General features: G+C 43.5%; 2 protein-coding genes across 2 annotated transcripts; one reads left to right on the forward strand and one right to left on the reverse strand.

Annotated features, from left to right (window-relative positions):
* Nucleotides 1-1274: 1274 nt before the first annotated feature.
* On the reverse strand, nt 1275-5735 carry LOC115171793 (zinc finger protein 286A). Its single transcript, XM_029728942.1, has 2 exons — nt 5407-5735; nt 1275-3446 (listed from the first exon to the last, which is right to left on the reverse strand). Exons 1-2 carry the CDS (start codon nt 5507-5509, stop codon nt 1489-1491), a joined length of 2061 nt encoding a protein of 686 aa, XP_029584802.1. The 5' UTR covers nt 5510-5735; the 3' UTR covers nt 1275-1488.
* An 8757-nt stretch (nt 5736-14492) lies between these two features.
* Nucleotides 14493-20258, forward strand: LOC115171803 (reticulon-4 receptor-like 2). The gene is made up of 4 exons (XM_029728951.1): nt 14493-14744; nt 16554-16780; nt 16988-17221; nt 17345-20258. The coding sequence occupies exons 1-4, from the start codon at nt 14687-14689 to the stop codon at nt 18215-18217; spliced, it is 1392 nt and encodes a 463-aa protein (XP_029584811.1). The 5' UTR covers nt 14493-14686; the 3' UTR covers nt 18218-20258.
* The last annotated feature ends 2839 nt before the right edge of the window (nt 20259-23097 follow it).

Genomic DNA, 23097 nt, shown 5'->3' on the forward strand with positions numbered 1-23097 from the left:
AAAGGTGAAATTAAAAAAATTAAAATAATAAAATAAAATATCAGTAATGGCAAGGAGAAAATATCAGATACACTTAGTTTCAAACACTTCAGTTGGTTTAAGCCTGAAGATATATTTTTCAGTCCAAAAGAAGAAAAAACACCAATCAATCAATTCAAAATTATAAAAAACGATTGATTCAACATGGAGAACAAATAAATGATAGTGTGTAAGCATAAAGCTTGATGGTTTAAAAACACTCCAAAAATCTGGTCGAGTATCAGCCCAGTTACTAATCAGTGAAAATGGAAATATGAATAAAGTCATGTTACTTCTTTGTTGGAATTTATTCTCCAGTTTGATTGTTAATTTGTCATTGTATGACGCAAATAAACCACACTGAAAGTCTCCCCTCCCCCCCAATTGTAACCTAATAGATCTTACTGTACATTGTTGATAGTGTATGTCATGTTATTATGTGGACACCCCTTCAAATTAGTGGATTCGGCCATTTTAGCCACACCCATTGCCGACAGGTGTTTCAAATCGAGCACACAGCCATGTAATTGGCAGTAGAATGGCCAGTACTGAAGAGCTCAGTGACTTTCATAGGACTCCACCTTTCCAACAAGTAAGTTTGTCAAATTTCCACCCTGCTAGAACTGTAAGTGCTGTTATTGTGAAGTGGAAACGTCTAGGGGCAACAACGGCTCAGCCACGAAGTGGTAGGCCACACAAACTTACAGAACGGGACCGCCGATTGCTGAAGTGCCTAGCGTGTAAAAATTGTCTGTCAATAACTGTCCCTCCAACGATTCTGTGCTTCCAACTTTGTGGCAACAGTTTGGGAAAGGCCCTTTCCTGTTTCTGCATGACAATACCCTGTGCAAAAAGCTAGGTCCATACAGAAATGCTTTGTCGAGATCGGTGTGGAAGAACTTGACTGGCCTGCACAGAGCCCTGACCTCAACCCCATCAAACACCTTTGGGATGAATTGGAACGACGACTGTGAGACAGGCCTAATCGCCCAACATCAGTGCCCGACCTCACTAACGCTCTTGTGGCTGAATGGAAGCAAGTCCCTGCAGCAATGTTCCAACATCTAGTAGAAAGTCTTCCAAGAAGAGTGGAGGCTGTTACAGCAGCAAAGGGGGGGACCAACTCCATATTAATGCCAAGGATTTTGGAATGAGGTGTTCGACGAGCAGGCGTCCACATACTTTGACAAACCAATAAAGCATTACAGTAAATTATGTGTACCATTAAAGTTGAAAGCATTACAGTAAATTGTGTGGACCATCAAAGTTCAGTTTAGATTCAAAGGAATGATCTTGAAGGCTACATATCCATTTTCAGAATGGGCGCCACTATAAAGCCAAAACAGTATTTTATCATGGCATGACAGGAAAAAACATCCTGCAACATCACAAGAGAAACTACTAGGCAACAGTCCAGTCTTGCCTGATCTTCAATATTTATATTACGTGTTACACCTAAAAACGCAGTTATCATTGTTCATCCTCCTGTTCATTCATTTGCTCTAAAGACCCATGCTTTCTGCCTATGTGATCATCCAGATACTTGCGACGGGTGAAGCAGCTGCCGCACGCCTTGCACTCGTGTGGCTTCTCTCCAGTGTGTGTGCGTCGGTGCGCGTTGAGAATACTGATCTGGGTGAAGCTCTTGGCACAGTCCTCACACTTGTATGGCCTCTCCCCAGTGTGTATTCTCATGTGGACTTTGAGATAATTTGGGTTGACAAAGCTCTTCTTACACGCTGTGCACTTCGTCTTCTCTTGCTCCGCCAGATTTGGCCCCTCACTACCCGACACGTGTAGCTTCAGATGCATCCGCAGGGAGTCCGGCCGATTGAAGGCCATGGCGCAGTGTTCGCAGCTGAACGGTTTCTCTCCGGTGTGAATCATCTTGTGACGGTCCAAGTGAGACTTCTGGATGAAATGCTTCCCACACACATTGCACAGGTGTGGCCTCTTTTCCTTGTCCGTGTGGGAGTACAGGTGGCGTTTGAGGTAGGTGAAGTGGGTAAACTGTTGACCACAATCATTGCATATGAAGTCCTTTGTCCCCTTGTGGTGAACCTGCATGTTGTGAATCTTCAGGGTGTTCTTGCTGCCGTAGTCTTTGCCACACTCTTCACAGTGGTAAGGCTTCTCCCCTGTGTGACGCTGAAGGTGCCTACTCAGAGCATCCCTGTTTGGCAGGACCTTTTCACAGAAACTGCATATATGAAGTATTTTTACCCTTTTCTTTTTCTCTATAGGTGGTCTAAATCTTAGTCTTGGTGCCTTCAAACCCGTGGCACATTGCTTTTTGCCTTTGTTTTTAACAGTGACATTTTCAGAGTCAGAGTTGGAATCTGACTTCACGGTCTTCGTGCTCTTGGGTCCTCTTTCTCTCTTTGCAGGTAACACCTCCTGTTCTGTCTCGTCCTCTGGATGGTCAGAGCGGTGCCAGTCCTCTTCACCTAAGCCTTTAGCCTCCGTCTGGGAGTCTTGGTCACTCTCCTCACTGAGGTTCTTAGACTGAGTCTCAGCATCTTGGTCACTCTCTTCTTCATGTAAGTCCTTAGGCAGAGTCTTGGAAACATGTTTGCCTGATTCACCATCACTCTCTGCATCTCTGGCCTTCTTCGAAGGACTCTTGGATCTCTTCTTTCTAGATTTCATCGACCTCCTCTGTGTTTTTCTGAGGGTAGTGTCTTCAGCTGCAGCATGTCCTTCCGTCTCAAAGTGGTCACTTTCATCTTCAGAGGGAGTCCTCGGTCTTACCTTTTTAGACTTGCTAAGTTTTTTTCTAATGGGAGTCTCCTCAGCCTGTTCTACCAACTCATAATGTTCACTGTCAGCTTTGTCCTCGGCATGAGGCTTAGTTATTTTGGGGGGGTTGTACTGTTTCCACCTCTTAGAAGCAGACGCCACTTCAGTCTCCCCCTCCACAACTACCTCCACCTCAGGCTCAGACACAGTATTATATGGTTCGGCCTCTGCTTCAAATACATTGAAGTCACTACATTGCCTGCTCCTTTTTCTGGGGGAAGCCACCACAGTTGGTCTGTCTGACAAGTTGTCATTATCCTCCTCCTTACAGTGAGTATTAGTCTTATTCTTTTTTGAGTTGCTGTGCCCTTTTTTTCTTTGTGTGCTCTTCTCTGGCTGCTCGCCAGATTCTGTCCCAGAACAGTCATCATAATCATTTGTGTGAGACTTGGTTCTTGTCTTTTTGGAGCTGCTTATTGTGGTCCTCCTTTTTGGTGGGGAGGCCTCCTTGTCGCTCTCCTCCCCAGACCCAGACACAGGAGAAAAGCCCCTCTCTTCTTCTGTCAGCTGTTTAGAATGCGTCCTGGGACTTTGCCACCTGGAGTGTCTCTGGGGAGTTCTCAGCTGCCTCTCAGACCTTTGAGTGGGTGTCACCCCTGTCTGTTGTTCTTCATGATAGGCAGCCGGTTCTGCGGGAAAAAGAGGAGCGGGGTTTTATTACTTTTTGAAAGAGCACTTATTTTTTTATAATTCCCATATAAGGCCCAATTCATTTTTTTTCACCTTTATTTAAGACAGTGACGCCTCTTGCACTGAGATGCAGTGTCTTAGACCGCTGCGCCACTCGGGAGCCCAAATTTGTTAAAACATTATATGACTATTTCTGGAACATCTCCATCAAGAGGTTTTGTTATGTATTTGTTGTTTTACATTCTTATTGAAGATATTATTTAATGAGTATAAGCTCCATGGTGGAGAGACAGCATAGTGTGTAGTGTAGAATAAAATACCAAAATATAGTTTCTACGGACTAAATATGTTTTATTATTTCTAAAAGTTTATTAGGTTTTCCAAGGACAATTGTCTGGAAACAGTCCGTAACAAGAATCCCGAATGAAGTGATGTATTAATTTAAGCTTTAGACCCACTAGGGTTGACCAGCGGCGTGTTCATTGCGCACATTCTGCTGCAAAACATTTCTTAAACGGAAGCAAACGAAACGAAACAGGGATGGACCTAACTGAAATTTGTCCAACATTGTAAAAATGTTTCTCAACAGAATCGGCGTAATGAATACGCCCCAGATGTGTGTGTGCTTTTTATTACATAAATGCATCAAAATTAATTTAAAGTGACATTAGCTGATGAACATTATCTCATTGAACAAGACATACACGATCTCCTAAGCCTGTGTTTACCGCAGACCATATATATATATATATATATATATATTATTTTTTTTAAAGAAGGGCTGCGTTCCATGTAGGCTTACACTGGCGTGACGTTTTGATAACCATATAAATCTTTCTAGGACAAGGTGACTTATCAATATAGTTGCCTGTATTTACCCCCCCAAAAAATAAATGCTAATTTTCTGCTAATGTGGCTATCATAAAGAACAACAATGCCTTGATCTGGACGAGACTACCGAATCAGGCAAAGTTAAGAATCTCAGATGAACTATCTAATGTTAGCTAAATGTAGTAATTAATCAATTTGCTACTTTTCTTTAACTTAAATTCTGTGACTGTTTTGTGCAGGTTTTAAATTGACACAATACCTGTTAGCAAAGGTGTAAGTTAGAGATGATGTGGAGGAGCTTGCAGGGATTTGTAGTCTTTGATGCTAATTAGCATTTTCGAATCTGAGAGTAAATAGAGCCAAATATAGTGATAAGTCACCTTGTCGAGAGAGATTTACAAGGTTATCAAAACGTCACGCTAGGGTAAGCCTACACTAAACACAGCCCTTATTTTAGGTGTTTCTAAAATCCCCGATGTGAATAATGATTGGAACCATTTTCGTGTTTGACCGCTAGGTTTTATGAGTATTATGACACATCCACTGTGGGGTTGTTCTCTCTCATGTTTAACCTTTGCTGCTTCAGTGCTGTTCTGTCCCACTGGGTTGTCACTAGTTACTACAGCCACAAAGTCATATACCCCGACTATTTCTACGATTTTTATTCTTAGAAATGTGATTTTGAACCTAACTTTAACCACACTGACAACCATATGCCTAATCATATCCTTAAATTAAGACCAAAAAGCAAATGTTTGTTTTTATGTATTTTTACGATACACTCAATTTGGACTTTGTGGCTGTGGTAACTAGTGGAAACAATCCCACTGAGCACAGACGTCAATTAAACGTATATTCCAAGTTGGTTCAACGTAATTTCATTGAAATGACGTGGAAACAACGTTGATTCAACCAGTGTGTGCCCAGTGGCATCATGCATAGCTAATTAGGTCGCGATGCTTCAACACTAGACGATGAACATTTAAAACTCTACTTGCAGAACTCGTGAATGATTATACTAGCTATAGATAGATGCTAGCTACCGCCTTGGTGAAACATAAAGCAGCAAATAGCTAGCTGGTGACGTTAACATTTTGCTGTGTGTTGATACATTAGCATGCCACCTACTTCTTTTCGACATCCGTGTTCCAGATGTATCTGAAAGAGTGTTTCCAATATCGTTAAGGTATAATTTCATAAACGTCCACTCTACCTGCTCACTATCGCCCATTGTTGTCAACTAGCTAGCAGGCTAGCTACAAGAAAAAAGGAAAGCAGGAAAATACAGTACATAATACCGCGACGTCAATGAATAGCGACTGGGGACCACTTGGGCTTTCCACTAGCTACCACAGCTACAAAGTCAGAATTGGCTATATTGTACAAATTCATGAAAACAAAATTGATATTTTTGGTCTTAATTTAAAGTTGGGGCTAGGCTTAAGGTTAGGTTTAAAATAAATGTTTAAGAAGATAAACTGGGGAAATGGGCGGGGCTTGTGACTTCGTGGGTGGGGTAAGAAGTAACGACCCTCCACTTGTGAACAGTTTACCGCCGCCTTGTGTCGAGGTGGGACGTGAACGGTCTCCAGGCTAGCAGTGGTGGGAAAAGTACTCAGTCGACATACTTGAGTAAAAGTAAAGATAGCTTAATAGAAAATGACTCAAGTGAAAGTCACCGAGTAAAATACTACTTCACTAAAAGTATTTGGTTTTAAATACACTAAAGTATCAAAAGGAAATGGAATTGCTCAAATGTACTTAAGTATCAAAAGTAAAAGTACAAATAATTTAAAAGGCATCATTTTCTCGTTTTTTTTATTGACGGATAGCAGCGGCAAACAACGCATTTGTGTCTAGTGAGTCCGCCAGATCAAAAACAGTAGGGATGACTAGGGATGTTCTCTTGATAATTGAGTGAATTGGACCGTTTTCCTGTCAAAATGTAACGAGTACTTTTGGGTGTCAGGGAAAATGTAGAGTAAAAAGTACATTATTTTCTTTAGGAATGTAGTGAAGTAAAAGTAAAATTTGGCAAAAATATAGTAAAGTACAGAAACCCCCCAAAACTACTGAAGTAATACTTTAAAGTATTTTTACTTAAGTACTTTACACCACTGCAGCCTAGTTAGGTTGAAGTAAATAACTTATTTATTTAATTTAACAATTTATTTAATTGTAGTTTTGAAACTGTTGAAATAACAAATATTTTCAAGTCTCTCTGTTATTTTGAGTCACACTCAGACAGCTCCTGCCCAGCTGTTTGTTCAGTCTAGTTCGGTGACTGTCGTCTATCTGTGTCATCAATGATCCCCATCCCACGTCACAATGTAAAAATAAAGGAATGAACAAATAAGAAACAGCAATAGAGAAATGTAGGGAGGAGAATGAGATATAAATAATTGAGTCAGTGCTAATGAGCCTGACGTGATATTTTTCTGTCTTTTTTAATCAAGTCTTGAAGGCAGAAAGAGAAGGAGAGGGAAAGTTTTTTCATGACACACACATACACACACACACACACAGACTCTGGCAGAGATTTGTACAGCTCCCTCTGATTTATCACAGTTATGTAATTGTAAGTGGGATTCTCCTTTGTTTTCTTTCACACTATCAGTCAACACTCTTACTAGAATACCGGCTGCACGTCATTCAATACATCCACTAATCAAATCAAATCAAATGTATTTATATAGCCCTTCGTATATCAGCTGAAATCTCAAAGTGCTGTACAGAAACCCAGCCTAAAACCCCAAACAGCAAGCAATGCATGTAAAAGAAGCACGGTGGCTAGGAAAAACTCCCTAGGAAAAACTCCCTAGAAAGGCCAAAAACCTAGGAAGAAACCTTGAGAGGAACCAGGCTATGAGGGGTGGCCAGTCCTCTTCTGGCTGTGCCGGGTGGATATTATAACAGAACATGGTCAAGATATTAAAATGTTCATAAATGACCAGCATGGTCAAATAATAATAATCATAGTAGTTGTAGAGGGTGCAACAAGCATGTCCGGTGAACAGGTCAGGGTTCCGTAGCCGCAGGCAGAACAGTGGGAACTGGAGCAGCAGCATGGACTGGTGGACTGGGGACAGCAAGGAGTCATCATGCCAGGTAGTCCCGAGGCATGGTCCTAGGGCTCAGGTCCTCCGAGATAAAGAAAGAAAGAGAGAAAGAAAGAGAGAGAGAGAATTAGAGAGAGCATATTTAAATTCACACAGGACACCAGATAAGACAAGAGAATACTCCAGATGTAACAGACTGACCCTAGCCCCCCGACACATAAACTACTGCGGCATAAATACTGGAGGCTGAGACAGGAGGGATCAGAAGACACTGTGGTCCCATCCGATGATACCCCCGGACAGGGCCAAACAGGCAGGATATAATCCCACCGACTTTGCCAAAGCACAGCCCCCACACCACTAGAGGGATGTCTACAACCACCAACTTACCGTCCGAAGACAAGGCCGAGTATAGCCCACAAAGATCTCCGCCATGGCACAACCCAAGGGGGGGCGCCAACCCAGACAGGAAGACCACGTCAGTGACTCAACCCACTCAAGTGACGCACCCCTCCCATGAACGGCATGGAAGAACACCAGTAAGTCAGTGACTCAGCCCCTGTAATAGGGTTAGAGGCAGAGAATCCCAGTGGAAAAAAGAGGGGAACCGGCAAGGCAGAGACAGCAAGGGTGGTTCATTGCTCCAGCCTTTCCGTTCACCTTCACACTCCTGGGCCAGACTATACTTAATCATAGGACCTACTGAAGAGATAAGTCTTCAGTAAAGACTTAAAGGTTGAGACTGAGTCTGCGTCTCACATGGGTAGGCAGACCATTCCATAAAAATTGAGCTCTATAGGAGAAAGCCCTACCTCCAGCTGTTTGCTTAGAAATTCTAGGGACAATTAGGAGGCCTGCGTCTTGTGACCGTAGCGTACGTGTAGGTATGTACGGCAGGACCAAATCGTAAAGATAGGTAGGAGCAAGCCCATGTAATGCTTTGTAGGTTAGCAGTAAAACCTTTAAATCAGCCCTTGCCTTAACAGGAAGCCAGTGTAGGGAGGCTAGCACTGGAGTAATATGATCAATTTTTTTGGTTCTAGTCAGGATTCTAGCAGCCGTATTTAGCACTAACTGAAGTTTGTTTAGTGCTTTATCCGGGTAGCCGGGAAGTAGAGCATTGCAGTAGTCCAGCCTAGAAGTAACAAAAGCATGGATTAATTTTTCTGCGTCATTTTTGGACAGAAAGTTTCTGATTTTTGCAATGTTACGTAGATGGAAAAAAGCTGTTCTTGAAACAGTCTTGATATGTTCTTCAAAAGAGAGATCAGGGTCCAGAGTAACGCCGAGGTCCTTCACAGTTTTATTTGAGACGACTGTACAACCATCCAGATTAATTGTCAGATTCAACAGAAGATCTCTTTGTTTCTTGGGACCTAGAACAAGCATCTCTGTTTTGTCCGAGTTTAAAAGTAGAAAGTTTGCAGCCATCCACTTCCTTATGTCTGAAACACAGGCTTCTAGCGAGGGCAATTTTGGGGCTTCGCCATGTTTCATTGAAATGTACAGCTGTGTGTCGTCCGCATAGCAGTGAAATTTAACATTATGTTTTCGAATGACATCCCCAAGAGGTAAAATATATAGTGAAAACAATAGTGGTCCTAAAACGGAACCTTGAGGAACACCGAAATTTACAATTGATTTGTCAGAGGACAAACTGATATCTTTCCAACAGATAAGATCTAAACCAGGCCAGAACTTGTCCATGTAGACCAATTTGGGTTTCCAATCTCTCCAAAAGAATGTGGTGATCGATGGTATCAAAAGCGGCACTAAGATCTAGGAGCACGAGGACAGATGCAGAGCCTCGGTCTGACGTCATTAAAAGGTAATTTACCACCTTCACAAGTGCAGTCTCAGTGCTATGATGGGGTCTAAAACCAGACTGAAGCGTTTCGTATACATTGTTTGTCTTCAGGAAGGCAGTGAGTTGCTGTGCAACAGCTTTTTCTAAAATGTTTGAGAGGAATGGAAGATTTGATATAGGCCGATAGTTTTTTATAATTTCTGGGTCAAGATTCGGCTTTTTCAAGAGAGGCTTTATTACTGCCACTTTTAGTGAGCTTGGTACACATCCGGTGGATAGAGAGCCGTTTATTATGTTCAACATAGGAGGGCCACTAATGCACTCTCATGTTTTCTGTATTCTAAAAGGACAGGAAACCGAAAAGAGAAACAGTCATTCCTCCCTTTCATATCCCACCCAAGTAGTCCTATTTCTCTTCAACCATTCCATGTCTGTTTTAATCCTCGTCCCCTTGGTTTTCTTTCTTTTTCCCTCCTATTATCTCTCTGCCCTGCCCATCTCTCTTCATTTCATGTGTGTATAGTATGTTTGCATTTATAGTAGAAACGTGTCTGTGTGGGTTTGGCTCTGTACTGTATGTGTCCATGACTGATTTTGTGTAAGTGGTGGCTATGGGGGTCGGTGCATGTGTGTAGGGGAGCGTGAGTGTTTTCGAGGAGGGATGGGTCGGCATGTGACAGGAGGACAAATCTTTTCAATATGTTGTGTTTACACCAGATCACATGTTAGTGTACCAGAGCAGAGAGAGGGATTTGAGAGAGAGGAGGGATAGCAAAGAAAGAAAGAAAGAAAGAAAGAAAGAAAGAAAGAAAGAAAGTTGTAGTGAAGGCTTGTGATCTCTGACTACTTCAATAGATCATCGACAGAATACTAACACACACACACACATACACACACACATACTGCCTCATGACCAATGTATGGGTGCGTGATGAAGGGAGGGGGGCACACAGAGCCACCCTCAGTCAGCTGTGCAATCGGCTTCTCACTCACTCACTCACTCACTCACCCTCTCCACCCCTCTCCAACCCCTCTCCACCCCTTACCAACTCTCCACGGCCACCCATGGTGACCACTGGTGCCAGCTCACAGAGCTGACTACCACCCCCAAAGCCTAGAGGCTCAAGGAACATTGTGCACTAACACACACATAGCAGATTGCTAGCTGGTTAATTGATCACCAGATATTTTAAGTTGTGACCAAGGTTTTGGTAGAGTGATTGTTATGCAAAAGATCCTAGGTGCACACACACACACACACACACACACAAAGCTGTTCTCTGCGAATGAATGATGTCATATGCTATTACACAGCTTGTGGCGCTGACCTTCTCCTGAGTAGCAATTGTTATTGTTCTGTGCCATTACCTCTGTGTTGCCATCAGGAACAGACTGTGTGCATCATGCTGCTGGAAATGGAACAGCGTTGACCCAAGTCATGGCGGGAGAGGACTCAGTTCTGACTCACCCCACCCCCAAAACATGTCTTAACCATGCACACACATGCTGCATAAAATCCCTACCAAACCACCCCCCTCCTCCACCCACTGAAATGTACCTTAGAAAGCACACAGACTGCGCACACATGCACAAACAGACACACACACAGACACACACACAAACACACACACATTGAGTAGTGTACTGTCCATTCACCAAGGAGATCCGGACTCAGGTTAGGCCCTACTTTTGGACACTTTCATCTTTGGTTGTAATTTCACAAATCAATAACCTAATCCAAAACTAATATCAAGCAAATACCTGACTGATTCATCTGATTCTACACTCAAAAAAAAGGATGGGTTAAAAACAACCCAATTTGAGTTCATTGGTTACACAGGCTGGGTAAATATTGGACAGAATACACGCTGGGTTATTTTGACCCAGCCTGTTGGGTTGCGTGAATAACCCAAACTGGTGGGTTGATGAGATTACCCAAATATGGGGTAATTTAACCATCAGTTGGTTATTTTTTACTTTCGTGCTGGGTTGACCTAGCTGCTGGGTCATTTTATTATTTGTAGGAGGTGTGGCTTATTAGGGGTGTGGCTTTCAGATATATCTTATTGGCCACCCGTGAGAGTAAATGTCATTCTTGTTGATCATGTTGAGTTTATATGCTGCAAATTATTTTTATTCTCTGCATTTTTTTTGCATTTGACACATATTGCTAGAATATTATGATTTTTTTTATTACATATTATAATAAGGTGTTCTATCCCAACAATGGGATTAGCATAGGCTTTTAGGAAGGCTACAAAAAAACAACCCAACTAAGTGACCCAATGCCTGCAACCCAGCAGTTGGGTCAACCAAACAACCCAACATTTTTTAGAGTGTAGTCTGAGACAGAATGTCCTGCTAACGGTAGAAATATAAACCAGTCAGTCTTGCGTGTAACGACACGTGAATGGATGATTTGACAACATTTTCTTCAGAACATCCACACACTGAAAGGTCTAGCAACTTCAGTCTTTTGAAGTATGAATCCATCTAGCCCAGGGATGGGTAACTGGCGCCAGCTGCCCCCCTTTTGTAGGCCCAAGGATTAAACAAAATAAATACAGATCCAGTCAAAAGTTTGGACACATGTACTCCTTCAAGGGTTTTTCTTTATTTGTACTATTTTCTGCATTGTAGAATAATAGTGAACACATCAAAACTAACCAAAAAAGTGTTAAACAAATCAAAATAGATTTTATATTTGAGATTCTTCAACGTAGCCCCCCTTTGCCTTGATGACAGCTTTTCACACTCTTGGCATTCTCTCAACCAGCTTCATGAGGTAGTCACCTGGAATGCATTTCAATTAACAGGTGTGCCTTGTTTAAAGTTAATTTGTGGAATTTCTATCCTTCTTATTAATGCGTTTGAGCCAATCAGCTGTGTTGTGACAAAGTAGGGGTGGTATACAGAAGATAGCCCTATTTGGTAAAAGGCCAAGTCCATAAAATGGCAAGAACAGCTCAAATAAGCAAAGAGAAATGACAGTCCATCATTTCTTAAGACATGAAGGTCAGGAAATATGGAACATTTCAAGAACTTTGAAAGTTTCTTCAAATGCAGTCTCAAAAACAATCAAGCGCTATGATGAAACTGGCTCTCATGACAACTGCCACAGGAAAGGAAGACCCAGAGTTACCTCTGCTGCAGAAGATAAGTTCATTAAAGTTAACTGCACCTCAGATTGCAGCCCAAATAAATGTTTCGCAGAGTTCAAGTAACAGACACATCTCAACATCAACTGTTCAGAGGAGATCGTGTGAATCAGGCCTTCATGGTCGAATTGCATCAAATAAACCACTACTAAAGGACACCAATAATAAGAAGAGACTTGCTTGGGCCAAGAAACACGAGCAATGGACAATAGATCGTGGAAATCTGTCCTTTGGTCTGATGAGTCCAAATTTGAGATTTTTGTTTCCAACCGCCGTGTCTTTGTGAGACGCAAAGTAGGTGCACAGATGATCTCTGCATGTGTGGTTCCCACCATAAAGCATGGAGGAGGAGGTGTGATGGTGCCCTGTTGGTGATTTCTTATTTAGAATTCAAGGCACACTTAACCAGCATGGCTACCACAGCATTCTGCAACGATACACCATCCCATCTGGTTTTTACACTTAGTGGAACTATCATTTGTTTTTCAACAGGACAGTGACCCAAAACACACCTCCAGGCTGTGTAAGGGCTATTTGACCAAGAGGGCGAGTGATGGTGCTGCATCAGATGACCTGGCCTCCACAATGACCCGACCTCAACCCAGTTGAGATGGTTTTGGATGAGTTGGACCGCAGAGTGTTGAAAAAGCAGCCAACAAGTGTACAGCGTATGTGGGAACTCCTTCAAGACGGTTGGAAAAGCATTCCAAGTGAAGCTGGTTGAGAGAATGCCAAGAGTGTGCAAAGCTGTCATCAAAGCAAAGGGTGGCTACTTTGAAGAATCTAAAATCTAAAATATATTTTGATTTGTTTAACACTTTTTTGGTTAATACATGATTCCATGTGTGTTATTTAATAGTTTTGATGTCTTCACTACTGTTCTACAATGTACAAAATAGTACAAATAAAGACAAACCCTTGAATGAGTAGGTGTGTCCAAACTTATGAATGGTACTCTATATATTTGTTTAGAAAGTCAGTGGGGTCTCAATTGTTGAGAGTTAGAATAACAGAATACACAAGATGCAATTTGGAAATGTGGTTGAGCATCAGCAGTTAATTGTTATGTCAGTCATTGATTGTCACTCAATTAGCCCATGTCAGCTAACATTTTTAAGATTGGTAAGTTAGTCTAGCCAGCTATCTAAACTTGTAGTAATCAAACATTCTCTAAATCCTATAGAAAAATGTGTAAAATTGCAGCAAACTTTCTTTAAAACAGTAATATTTTCTTTTTGCCTCATGGTATAATGTGTAGGCCTACAGTCGCAGGAAATTAACTCGGAAACAGACATTTTGTCTCTCAGCTGTCAAGAAAATGTTTTGCTCGCAAGGTGTGAGCCAAAGGCAAGGCCAGCTCTGACTGCGTGCGTGTGTATGAATGTGAGTACGCAGACCCGCGAGCCACTGCAGCCCCTCATGATGAGTTCAGATTTGTTGTGGCCCCTACTCCCATCAAAGTTGCCCATCCCTGATCTAGTCTTTTACACAATAGCATACTTATTAAGGTCGATGAAAATGTGTGGTCATATCCCAAGGAAAAACGGCCTGTGGGCTGCGGTGCCTTTAGGGCGCCTCAGGGTAGAATACTTGAAACGGTATAGGCCATTGTGCCAAGGTTATGCATGTTTGATGTAGGCCTATAACACACGTATGATCAAGACATACTATTATTGGCTGTAGAGCGACTATCTATACTGTAAATTTGAGATGATGAGGTAGGCCTAACTAACTGCCTCATTCATGCATAGTAGTTGACGTTCATTTGTTTATATTTGCTTTATTGACAAACGGTGGAGAAATAAAACAAGCTTATATTTTGGGTTCTGATGGGGTACAACAGTTGAACTAAGCTCATGAGACATTTATTTAAAAGTTATATTATTCAAGAATCAATGGGTACATATCAGAAATGTATAAGTCCAAAAATGAATGTAGCAACTACAGATTGATGCTTTAAATGAGCAAAAATTATTTGTTTTTAAGCCAAATGCTCTTTTCACACCTGCTTATCCTCCTCCAACCCCCCTCTGTGATCCAAACTCACACCGCGCCGAGCTCCCTCAACGCACGCACGCAAACACATACACACGCACTCCACTGTGAGCGTCCTCTCCTTTCCAGTCGCTTCCTCTGAGCAACTCTCATCCAACCCATCCCCTCCCATTCGCCCGCGCGAATCTGACCCATACAGGGTGACGTATGCGAGATTCCGCCGCAGCCCACAGCCGTGGGTGCGAGCTCATCAAGTATAAACCCAATCCCTGGAATTCTGCTCGTCACTCATTCAGTCGCACCGACTCCGTTACCAGACCTCAACTTCAGCGGAGATAGCAGGCACTTTCTCAGCGCTCAGGCTAACTCGCTGTCGGCTTTGGTTCGAGATGGAAACTCTCTCGACTGCACGGAGATCTTGGAGCTCCAACATCCACAACTTCAAAAGTGAGTTGACTTCAGTTCATAGGCTATAGGCTTGGCTACATTATTTGTTTTTTGTTTTAGTCTTGATGTTGTTGGTGGTAATGGGGATGAGGATGGTGATGTCCTAAGATATGATTTACAGTGAATCACTGTTTTATGTATTTTTGTGTATTTATTAGGATCCCCGTAGCTTTGCTGAAGCAGCAGCTACTCTTCCTGGGGTCCACACAAAACATGAAACATGAGATCATACAGAACAGCAATAGACAAGAACGTCTCAAGTACTGAACTATTCAGTTGATTTCGTTCACAGTTCGGTGCGGAAACAGCTAGACTACTTGTATGCCCGTGCTTGCATGCATACATATCTAGGCTACTGTATTCACGTTTTCAAAGACGTTGTTGGCTTCCTGAAGTACACATCTGCCTCTTGCAAACAAGATGACACTTAAAACCTATATCCTTTTCAGTCTCCATCCACCTCAACATTATAAAGCAAAAACACATTTGGAAATTGTTCATGTTGAGCACACCTACTAAACAAACAACAAACAAACAACACATTTGGAAATTGTTCATGTTTCGCACACGCGCGGAGATTGTTCGTGCTGCGCACACCTACTAAACAAGTCCTCTCCACGTCCCGTGCGCGCGCAGTTAACGAGCCATGTCGTTACCGGGTTCGGGTAATGAAGGTGAGGTCGTTGGAACATTTGCTGGGGAAGCTGAATGGTCACGCGATACTTTTTTCATGCGATGTTTTCTTTGTGCCCCGTTATCCGAGCTTGCCAAACCGCCTCTGAATAATCCATGTGCAGAGAGAAACCGAGCCGGGTCCGGTTACCTTGTTTTACGCTTGTCCATACTCTGTAACCTCTTCGTGAGCCAACCTTTTTGTGAAGTTGGCTCGTGAATTTAGGCTACTAGGGTAAATCTTGTTTAGCCCTTGCGTGGCTCGTGTGATAGAACTTGATAGCACTTCGAACCAGAGGTGAAGAAGATTGGTTTTACACTCATTCAGCTATTTAGTCTGGGATAAATGTTGAATGAAGTTACCAGAATTATAAACCTGTAATCCCACTGGGCAAAATCAGGTTGAATCAACGTTGTTTCCACGTCATTTCAACCAACAAAAATATATGTGATGACGTTGAATCAACGTGGAAAACTGGTTGGATTTGAAAAAAGTAATCAATGTAAGGGAATTTCTTATTTTTTCATCCAACTCTTATCCTAAATCCAATGACATGGTGATTGGTTGATTTCATTTTGAATTCACATCAGTTGACAACTCAACCAAATGTAAATCAAAACTAGAAGTTAAACTGGTCTATGCCCAATAGGCTGACTAGCCTATGTAACATGATCAGGTAGAGATGAATAGGCGGGTGATTTGTATAATGTCATTTATTATGAATGAGTGCGACTGGCCTATTAGTCAGACTTGAGATCATGGCATCAGTCTTGGCTTTTGCGTCATATCCGAGATTGAGATCATCAATCTTGGCTTTTGGTCATATCCGTGTCCGTCAACAACTTTCTGCACCACTCGACTGGACAGCTCCAAGTGCTGAGGACAGCTCCAAGTGCTGAGGACAGCTCCAAGTGCTGAGGACAGCTCCAAGTGCTGAGGACAGCTCCAAGTGCTGAGGACAGCTCCAAGTACTGAGGACAGCTCCAAGTGCTGAAAACAGCTCTGCATCCCTTGCCCTCTTTCTCTTTTTCACTCCCTCTTTTTCTGGTTGTCTTTACTGTACAATTAATCTGCTAGTTGTTATAATGTTCCATTATTTTAATCTATGTCTCTTTCTCTCTGTGTGTATGTTTCAGGTGGGCTCACCCTATGGCTGGTGCTGTGGTTGGTGGCGGTGAAGCCGAGTGGGGCGGGGACGTGTCCAAGGCTGTGTGTGTGTTACCCGTCGCCCATGACGGTAAGCTGCCAGTCTCAGAACTTCACCACCGTGCCCTCCGGTGTGCCCTACGACTCCCAGCGCGTCTTTCTGCAGAACAACCGCATCACCGAGCTCAGAGCAGATTCTTTTGGCTTCGAGACACAGGTTAGAATGTGTGTGTTTTTGTGTAGGTTATTCTTTAATGAACTGTAATTGTTTTTGCGGATTGATATTGCATAGTTTTGCATTTTAAATGTAGTATTTTGTTTAGTATTTGAGCTCTGTGTGTTCGCATCGGAGCTGTGTCCTTTCTCAGATGTGTAACGATCCCTTTCTATATACTTCTTCCTTTTTCAACCCCTCCCCCTATAGGTTCTCTGGCTCTACTCCAATAACATCACATTGATTGAGGCTGGTGCCTTCAGCAACCTGAGGGTTCTAGAAGAGCTGGACCTTGGTGACAACCCATCGCTACGGCAACTGGAGGGTGGAGCGTTCCGGGGACTGGAGAAGCTGCAGAGCCTGCACATGCATCGCTGCAAGCTGGCCGCTCTCCCCCACGACCTCTTCCTCAAGCTCTACAGCCTGCAGTTCCTCTACCTGCAGGTATGGAAACACATACTCATATAACTCACACACACACACACCTGCGCGCACACACACACACACACACACACACACACACACACACACACACACACACACTGACAATGTCCTTCCTCCTTACAGGAGAACCAGCTGCACTTTATCCAGGACGACCTCTTCTCCGACCTGGTCAACCTGAACCACCTCTTCCTGCACGGCAACCGCATCCGCACGCTGTCCGAGAACGCGTTCCGCGGCCTGGTTAACCTGGACCGCCTCCTGCTCCACGACAACCGAATCCGGCAAGTGAACCGCCGTGCTTTCCGCGACCTGGGCCGCCTGACCATCCTCTACCTGTTCAACAACTCCCTGGCAGAGCTTCCGGGCCAGGCCATGAAAGATGCTGTGGCAGTCCAGTTCCTCCGCCTCAATGGGAACCCCTGGTCCTGCGGCTGTGAGGCCCGTCCCCTGTGGGAGTGGTTCCGTACAGCTCGCATCTCCTCCTCCGAGCTGATGTGCACTTCCCCCTCCCCCCGCCGCGGACAGGACCTGCGCTTCCTCCGAGAGATGGACTTTGCCCTTTGCCCCCTCCCCGACCCTGGGTCACTGGCCGGCACCACCACGACCACCTTCAGCACCAAGACAAGATGGTGGTTCTCCAAGCACAAGCCTGTGGCTTCGTCCAAAGGAATCTTCCAGAAGAGCTCCGAAACAGTCAAGGCGCACCCCTTCTCCCCGGTCAAGCCCAACCAGCCCTCCAACCCTTCCTCCACCTCCTTCTTCTCTAAGTACGAGCTTGCGGAGGAGGAGGTGAACCTGCCTAAGGTGGACCAGGAGGAGTACTGGGCCAACTACGGGAACGAAGATGCCTCCGTGCGCTGCTTCGAGCTTGAGTGTCCGCCCGGCTACGACACCCCGGTCCTCCTGCCCTCCTCCTCCTTCTCCCCCACTCAGTCTTTCATCCCTCTCCTCTCCCTTTCTGTGCTAACTGTCTGCCTCCACCTTCTCTTTGGCTGAACATCCTCGTCAGATTCTCTTTTTCTCCAACTCTATTTCTCCAACTCCTTTCTCTTTCTCCTCTGCACACCTGGATCTTGATTCCTTTCAGTTTCCCCCCTGGCCTCCAGGGGGCGGTACACTGATGCAGGAGCAGGCAGGCAGGCAGGCAGTAGGGAGCTGCTCTCAGGAGTACAGGTGAGATGCAGTGTAGGACACCATTTGATTGGAGGGCGCCGCTGCTGCTGATAGGGCTATGCTCATTTTTCACTGAGATGACATCACAGCAGCAGGCTCTGTCGCCATGACAGCACAATAGTGTGGCCAGCTTACGCAAGTTCCAATCACTACTGCTACTACCGCACTAACACACCACACACCAAGACATCCATACGTTTAGTACCACAACATAGCACTGCATTCAATTCATACCACTCAGTAAGCTGGTGGCATTTTCAGGAATTTTATCACCATAACTACTAGTTTGTATTCGCAGCAAACAACGCAGGCGTTGGGACGCTGGCTATTTTGTATGGCGTCAAACGCTCACCATTGTCAACCACTGCGCGCCAGTCCTGCTAAGAAAAGATTTTCAAAAGCAACACTTTCCTTTGGCTTCATCTTTGTCACTGACCTTTCAACCTTCACCTCTCCACCTGAGAGACCAGAGACACCAGAGTGCTGCTCCTACAGGGCTACCGCAGCAGGAGTCGGAGAACACGGAGTTCATCTCATAGAGGGAATAGTAGGAAGACAAGAATACTTATGGAAAAATACTGTAGTGAGACATCTGTCACTGCAATGGTAAAGGAGAGGTGAATAGATGTGAAGTAAAGGATGTGAGCGTGTATGTAACAGGGATAGGACAGAAACGAAAAGACAAGAGTTTCAAGGATGCTGGCAAGCAAGAGACGGGATAAAAGAGAGAGAGTGTGAGAGTGATAGGATTAAGAGTTGTTACGACATACAGAAGACACCAGGCCAGGTCAGAGTGCCAGTCAGGGAGTGAAAGCGAGGGTGTCTCTCTCCATCTCCCAACATTTGACATGTAATCTATTTTGTTTGTCAACACCATCAATAAAAACCACACTGTAAATATCTCACACTAACTCTGTAGGTAGTGATACACTTGTGACACTAGATAGCTACATACATGACACTGCTGTGTAGTTTATTGTATGAAGCCCATGCTTCAACATTCTCCAGGTTTTCTAGTTTTTCTTTCACTTTTTCCATTGGTGATTGTTGCCATGAGTAACACCATCATGTTTATTAGTGTACTGTATGTAAAGATAGAGGAGATTTGAAAAGATATATGGAAATCTTTCCCTTCAATACTACGTCTCTACCTCTTGTTTCTAAGTCTGTCGTTCCCCTCGTGAACACAGTGTGTGTCTCTCTCTGTGTTAATGTGAGATGCACACAGAAGGACAGTATACTGGGAAGAACCTATAGCCCATTATGGTGACTGAAGCCCGGGTCCAGCTGGGTTGATCCAGTCCAAAGGAGTGACAGTGTCCTGCTGCGGGTCAGCACCAGATAAGGAGTGCCTCAGTCATCCCTTTAATGTGTGTGTGTTTGTCAGTAGCCGATCGGGCTAAAAGTCATTTAACAATCCCTCTCGTTAGCAAGCTGTCCTATTTAAATAAGTCTGACTCTAAGATGATTCCACTGGGAGCAGAAGACACAGCTGTTTGATTCCAGATCTAAACGCACACACACACACACACACACACACACACACACACACACACACACACACACACACACACACACACACACACACACACACACACACACACACACACACACACACACACACACACACACTCTCTCCCGGCAGCAGGTGCATTGCTGAATGTACATCTCTGTCAAATCAAATGCAAACCCAACCAGGTAATGATGAGAGTGTCGGGGCATTTCTGTTTGTCACTCCCCATGTGCCACTCCCTCTCCTCCCCTGACCATGTGGTTGAATGGAATATGAAGGAAACTGTGATAATGTTGCACATATTCTTTTCAATGGAAGCTGTGAATAAACATTTTCTTGGTTTTACTAAAATGGAACTGTGTGGGAGTCTCTCTTTCTCTGGCTTTCCTCCAAAAGGCAATCGCTAAGGAGAAAACACAGTACAACACCACTGTATTATAAAACACCAGAAACACACTTACAGCCTTAGCTACATTACAGGTCCCTATCAAGGTGTAGTGTCTAGAGCAGGGATTGGCAAATGACCAACTTCCTATAGAAAGTCAGTCGGGGTCTTTACTGTTGAGGGTTATAATAGTAGAATACACAAGGTGCTATTTGGAAATGTGGTTGTGCATGAGCAGTTTATTGTCAGTCACTGACTCACTCAATTACCCCATGTCAGCTAACATTGTTAAGATTGGTAAATTAGTCTAGTCAGCTATCTAAACTTGTAGTAATCATGGTGAAATTGATGTTGTTAGTCACTCTCACTCAGATATATTCAAAACTGCAAAGATTTCTCTCCACTCCATAGCAAAATTAGTAGAATTGCAGGAAATGAACCATAAAGCTGCACATTTTGCTCACTGCCCCATGGAAAAATGAGTAGAATTGCATGAATTTAGTTATAAAATGGCAAATCTCTCCACCCCATGGCAAAATGTGTATATTTGCAGCAAACTTGCTTTAAAATTGTCATATTTTTTTATACACCCCATGGCAAAATGTGTAGAATTGCAAGAAATTAACTCTAAAAAAATGTCCTACGCAGTCAAGAAAATGTTTTGCTTGGAAGGTGAGAGGGGGCAACAAAATGTCACTTAGGGCCCCCAAAAGGCTATGGCCAGCGCTGACTGCTTCTTTGGGTATGGATGTGGGTATGCAGACCCACTAGCCACTGCAGCCCCTCATGATGAGTTCAGATTTTTTGTGGCCCCCACCCCTATCAAAGTTGCCCATCCCTGATCTAGAGGGATAGAATCTAAAGTGGTCAAATAGGGAACAAAGAAGAAGAAATGAAAGACATCAATAAGTTTAAAGAAATGAAAATAGATGGAGATAATGTGAAATTGTTATAGAAGGATGAAGAGACATTTTAAATAGACACTGACAGTTTTCTTTGGCCTTTGGATATTGTAACATATATTTCCAAAACGTCTCACAGAGATTTGCGTATTTGGTTGCTCACTCCGTGACAGATGGTTTTAGCTGAGACTGAGCAGGTCAAAAGTCTTAATTATGGTCTCATTTAAAGTCTTAATTATGGCCTCATTTAAAGTCTTAATTATGGCCTCATTTAAAGTCTTAATCTGCTCCTTTTAAACCCCTCAAGCTCTTTTTATTGAGTTTGGAGTGTGTGTGTGTGTGTGTGTGTGTGTGTGTGTGTGTGTGTGTGTGTGTGTGTGTGTGTGTGTGTGTGAGAGAGAGATTTGAACTGCATTCTCACGTCTTGATCACCTCCTTTGCTCTGTTACTAGCTAAATGATGATACATTGGGAAATGTGGTTGTCTTGGGGCAGGGGGGGTCGTGAGTCAGGGGAGGCAGAGTCAGGGGTGATGGGATAGGGTTAAAGAGTGACATTTAGCACCAGAATGAATCCTCCCCTTCAACAGATTGACATTTGAATGATGCAGATACAGATGGACAAACAAACACGCACACAAACACGCATGTACACGCATGTATACACACACACAGAACTTTTTGTCTAGCATTAGGAGTTCAAATAATTTAGATGTTAGTTTCCTAGCTATCTCACTCTCTTTTTCCGTCCAAGTCTCCCTCTCTACAGGATATATACAGGTACAGTTCATCACAACTCAGCTTCTTCTCACCCTTCCCTCCCTCTTTCTCTCTCAACTTCTCTCCTTCCTCTCTCGGATGACAACTCACTCCCTCAATTTGGTCTCACTATACATCAGTCATCATCACACGTGTGTTGTCTTCTCTGACCCCTCCCTCTCTCATTACTTCCAGCCTTCTTTCTTTCTTTCTTTCTTTCTTTCTTTCTTTCTTTCTTTCTTTCTTTCTTTCTTTCTTTCTTTCTTATCAAATCTTTCCATACCTGCACTCGTTCCACAAAGGAGAGCACAGTTCATAACATGTTTATTGATGTGTTATAACATGTCATGATCTCATCATCGGTATATTTTTATAATGTGTCCATGCACTCTGCATGTGTCTGTTTGGAGCTCATTAGCACTAACTCTGCTCTAGGAACAGAGAGACACCATTAGCAGGCAATAGACTTTGATGGGTATGTGCCGCAGAGTGCCTACTCATATTCAGTTGCTCTCTCTCTCTTTCATCTCTTTCTTCTTCTGCTCTTTTGTCTAGTTGTCAGTCTTTTTATGGTACTGCGAATCATTTTAAAACTATCAGTCAATCTGCCTTTATTTCATCCTTCATCCTTGTCACATTCTTCTCTCTCTCTCGCTCGCTCTTTCTTTTTGTATCCCCTCCTCCCTCCCTCTGTCTCTCGCTCGCTCGCTCCCTCTCTCTCCCAGATGGCAGTGTTTGTCTTGGCTGGCCAGCTAGGCCCTCTGAGTCTGTTGTTGTGAGTTGGCGTGTCGTTGGCGTTGTTTGGTGACGTGTGTCTTCACACGGGTGTCTTATTCAACGAGCCCAAACCCAGCCACCCAATGACGTCAATGGGACCAGAGAGAAATACAGAGAGCTTAGAGGACAGTTATGAGGTTCAGAGAGGCTGAAATGTATTCATTCAATTCCAACTGGGTGGTATTGTTGGTAAGCTGTATGGTTCACTGTGAGGCCCTGACCCCTCCATATATCTGCTGCCGTGTAACCACATTTTCTGCATTTGTATCTCCTATTCTTTGAAATATGGAAGTACGAAGAACTAAGTGCAGTATCAGGACACCCGCTGCTAAAAAGAATGTGATCAACATCCATTATTGTAGCACAGGT

This window comes from Salmo trutta, chromosome 3, assembly GCF_901001165.1.
Source record: "Salmo trutta chromosome 3, fSalTru1.1, whole genome shotgun sequence".
Lineage (NCBI taxonomy): Eukaryota > Metazoa > Chordata > Actinopteri > Salmoniformes > Salmonidae > Salmo > Salmo trutta.

Bases quoted from the DNA above. Each gene is read 5' to 3' on its own strand.
- LOC115171793 (XM_029728942.1), bottom strand. From the start codon at position 5,509: ATGGGCGATAGTGAGCAGGTAGAGTGGACGTTTATGAAATTATACCTT. The intron at 3,447-5,406 runs GTAGGTGGCATG...TTTTTCCCGCAG, and splicing joins AACACGGATGTCGAAAAGAA to AACCGGCTGCCTATCATGAA.
- LOC115171803 (XM_029728951.1), top strand. From the start codon at position 14,687: ATGGAAACTCTCTCGACTGCACGGAGATCTTGGAGCTCCAACATCCAC. The intron at 14,745-16,553 runs GTGAGTTGACTT...TGTATGTTTCAG, and splicing joins CAACATCCACAACTTCAAAA to GTGGGCTCACCCTATGGCTG. The intron at 16,781-16,987 runs GTTAGAATGTGT...CTCCCCCTATAG, and splicing joins CTTTTGGCTTCGAGACACAG to GTTCTCTGGCTCTACTCCAA.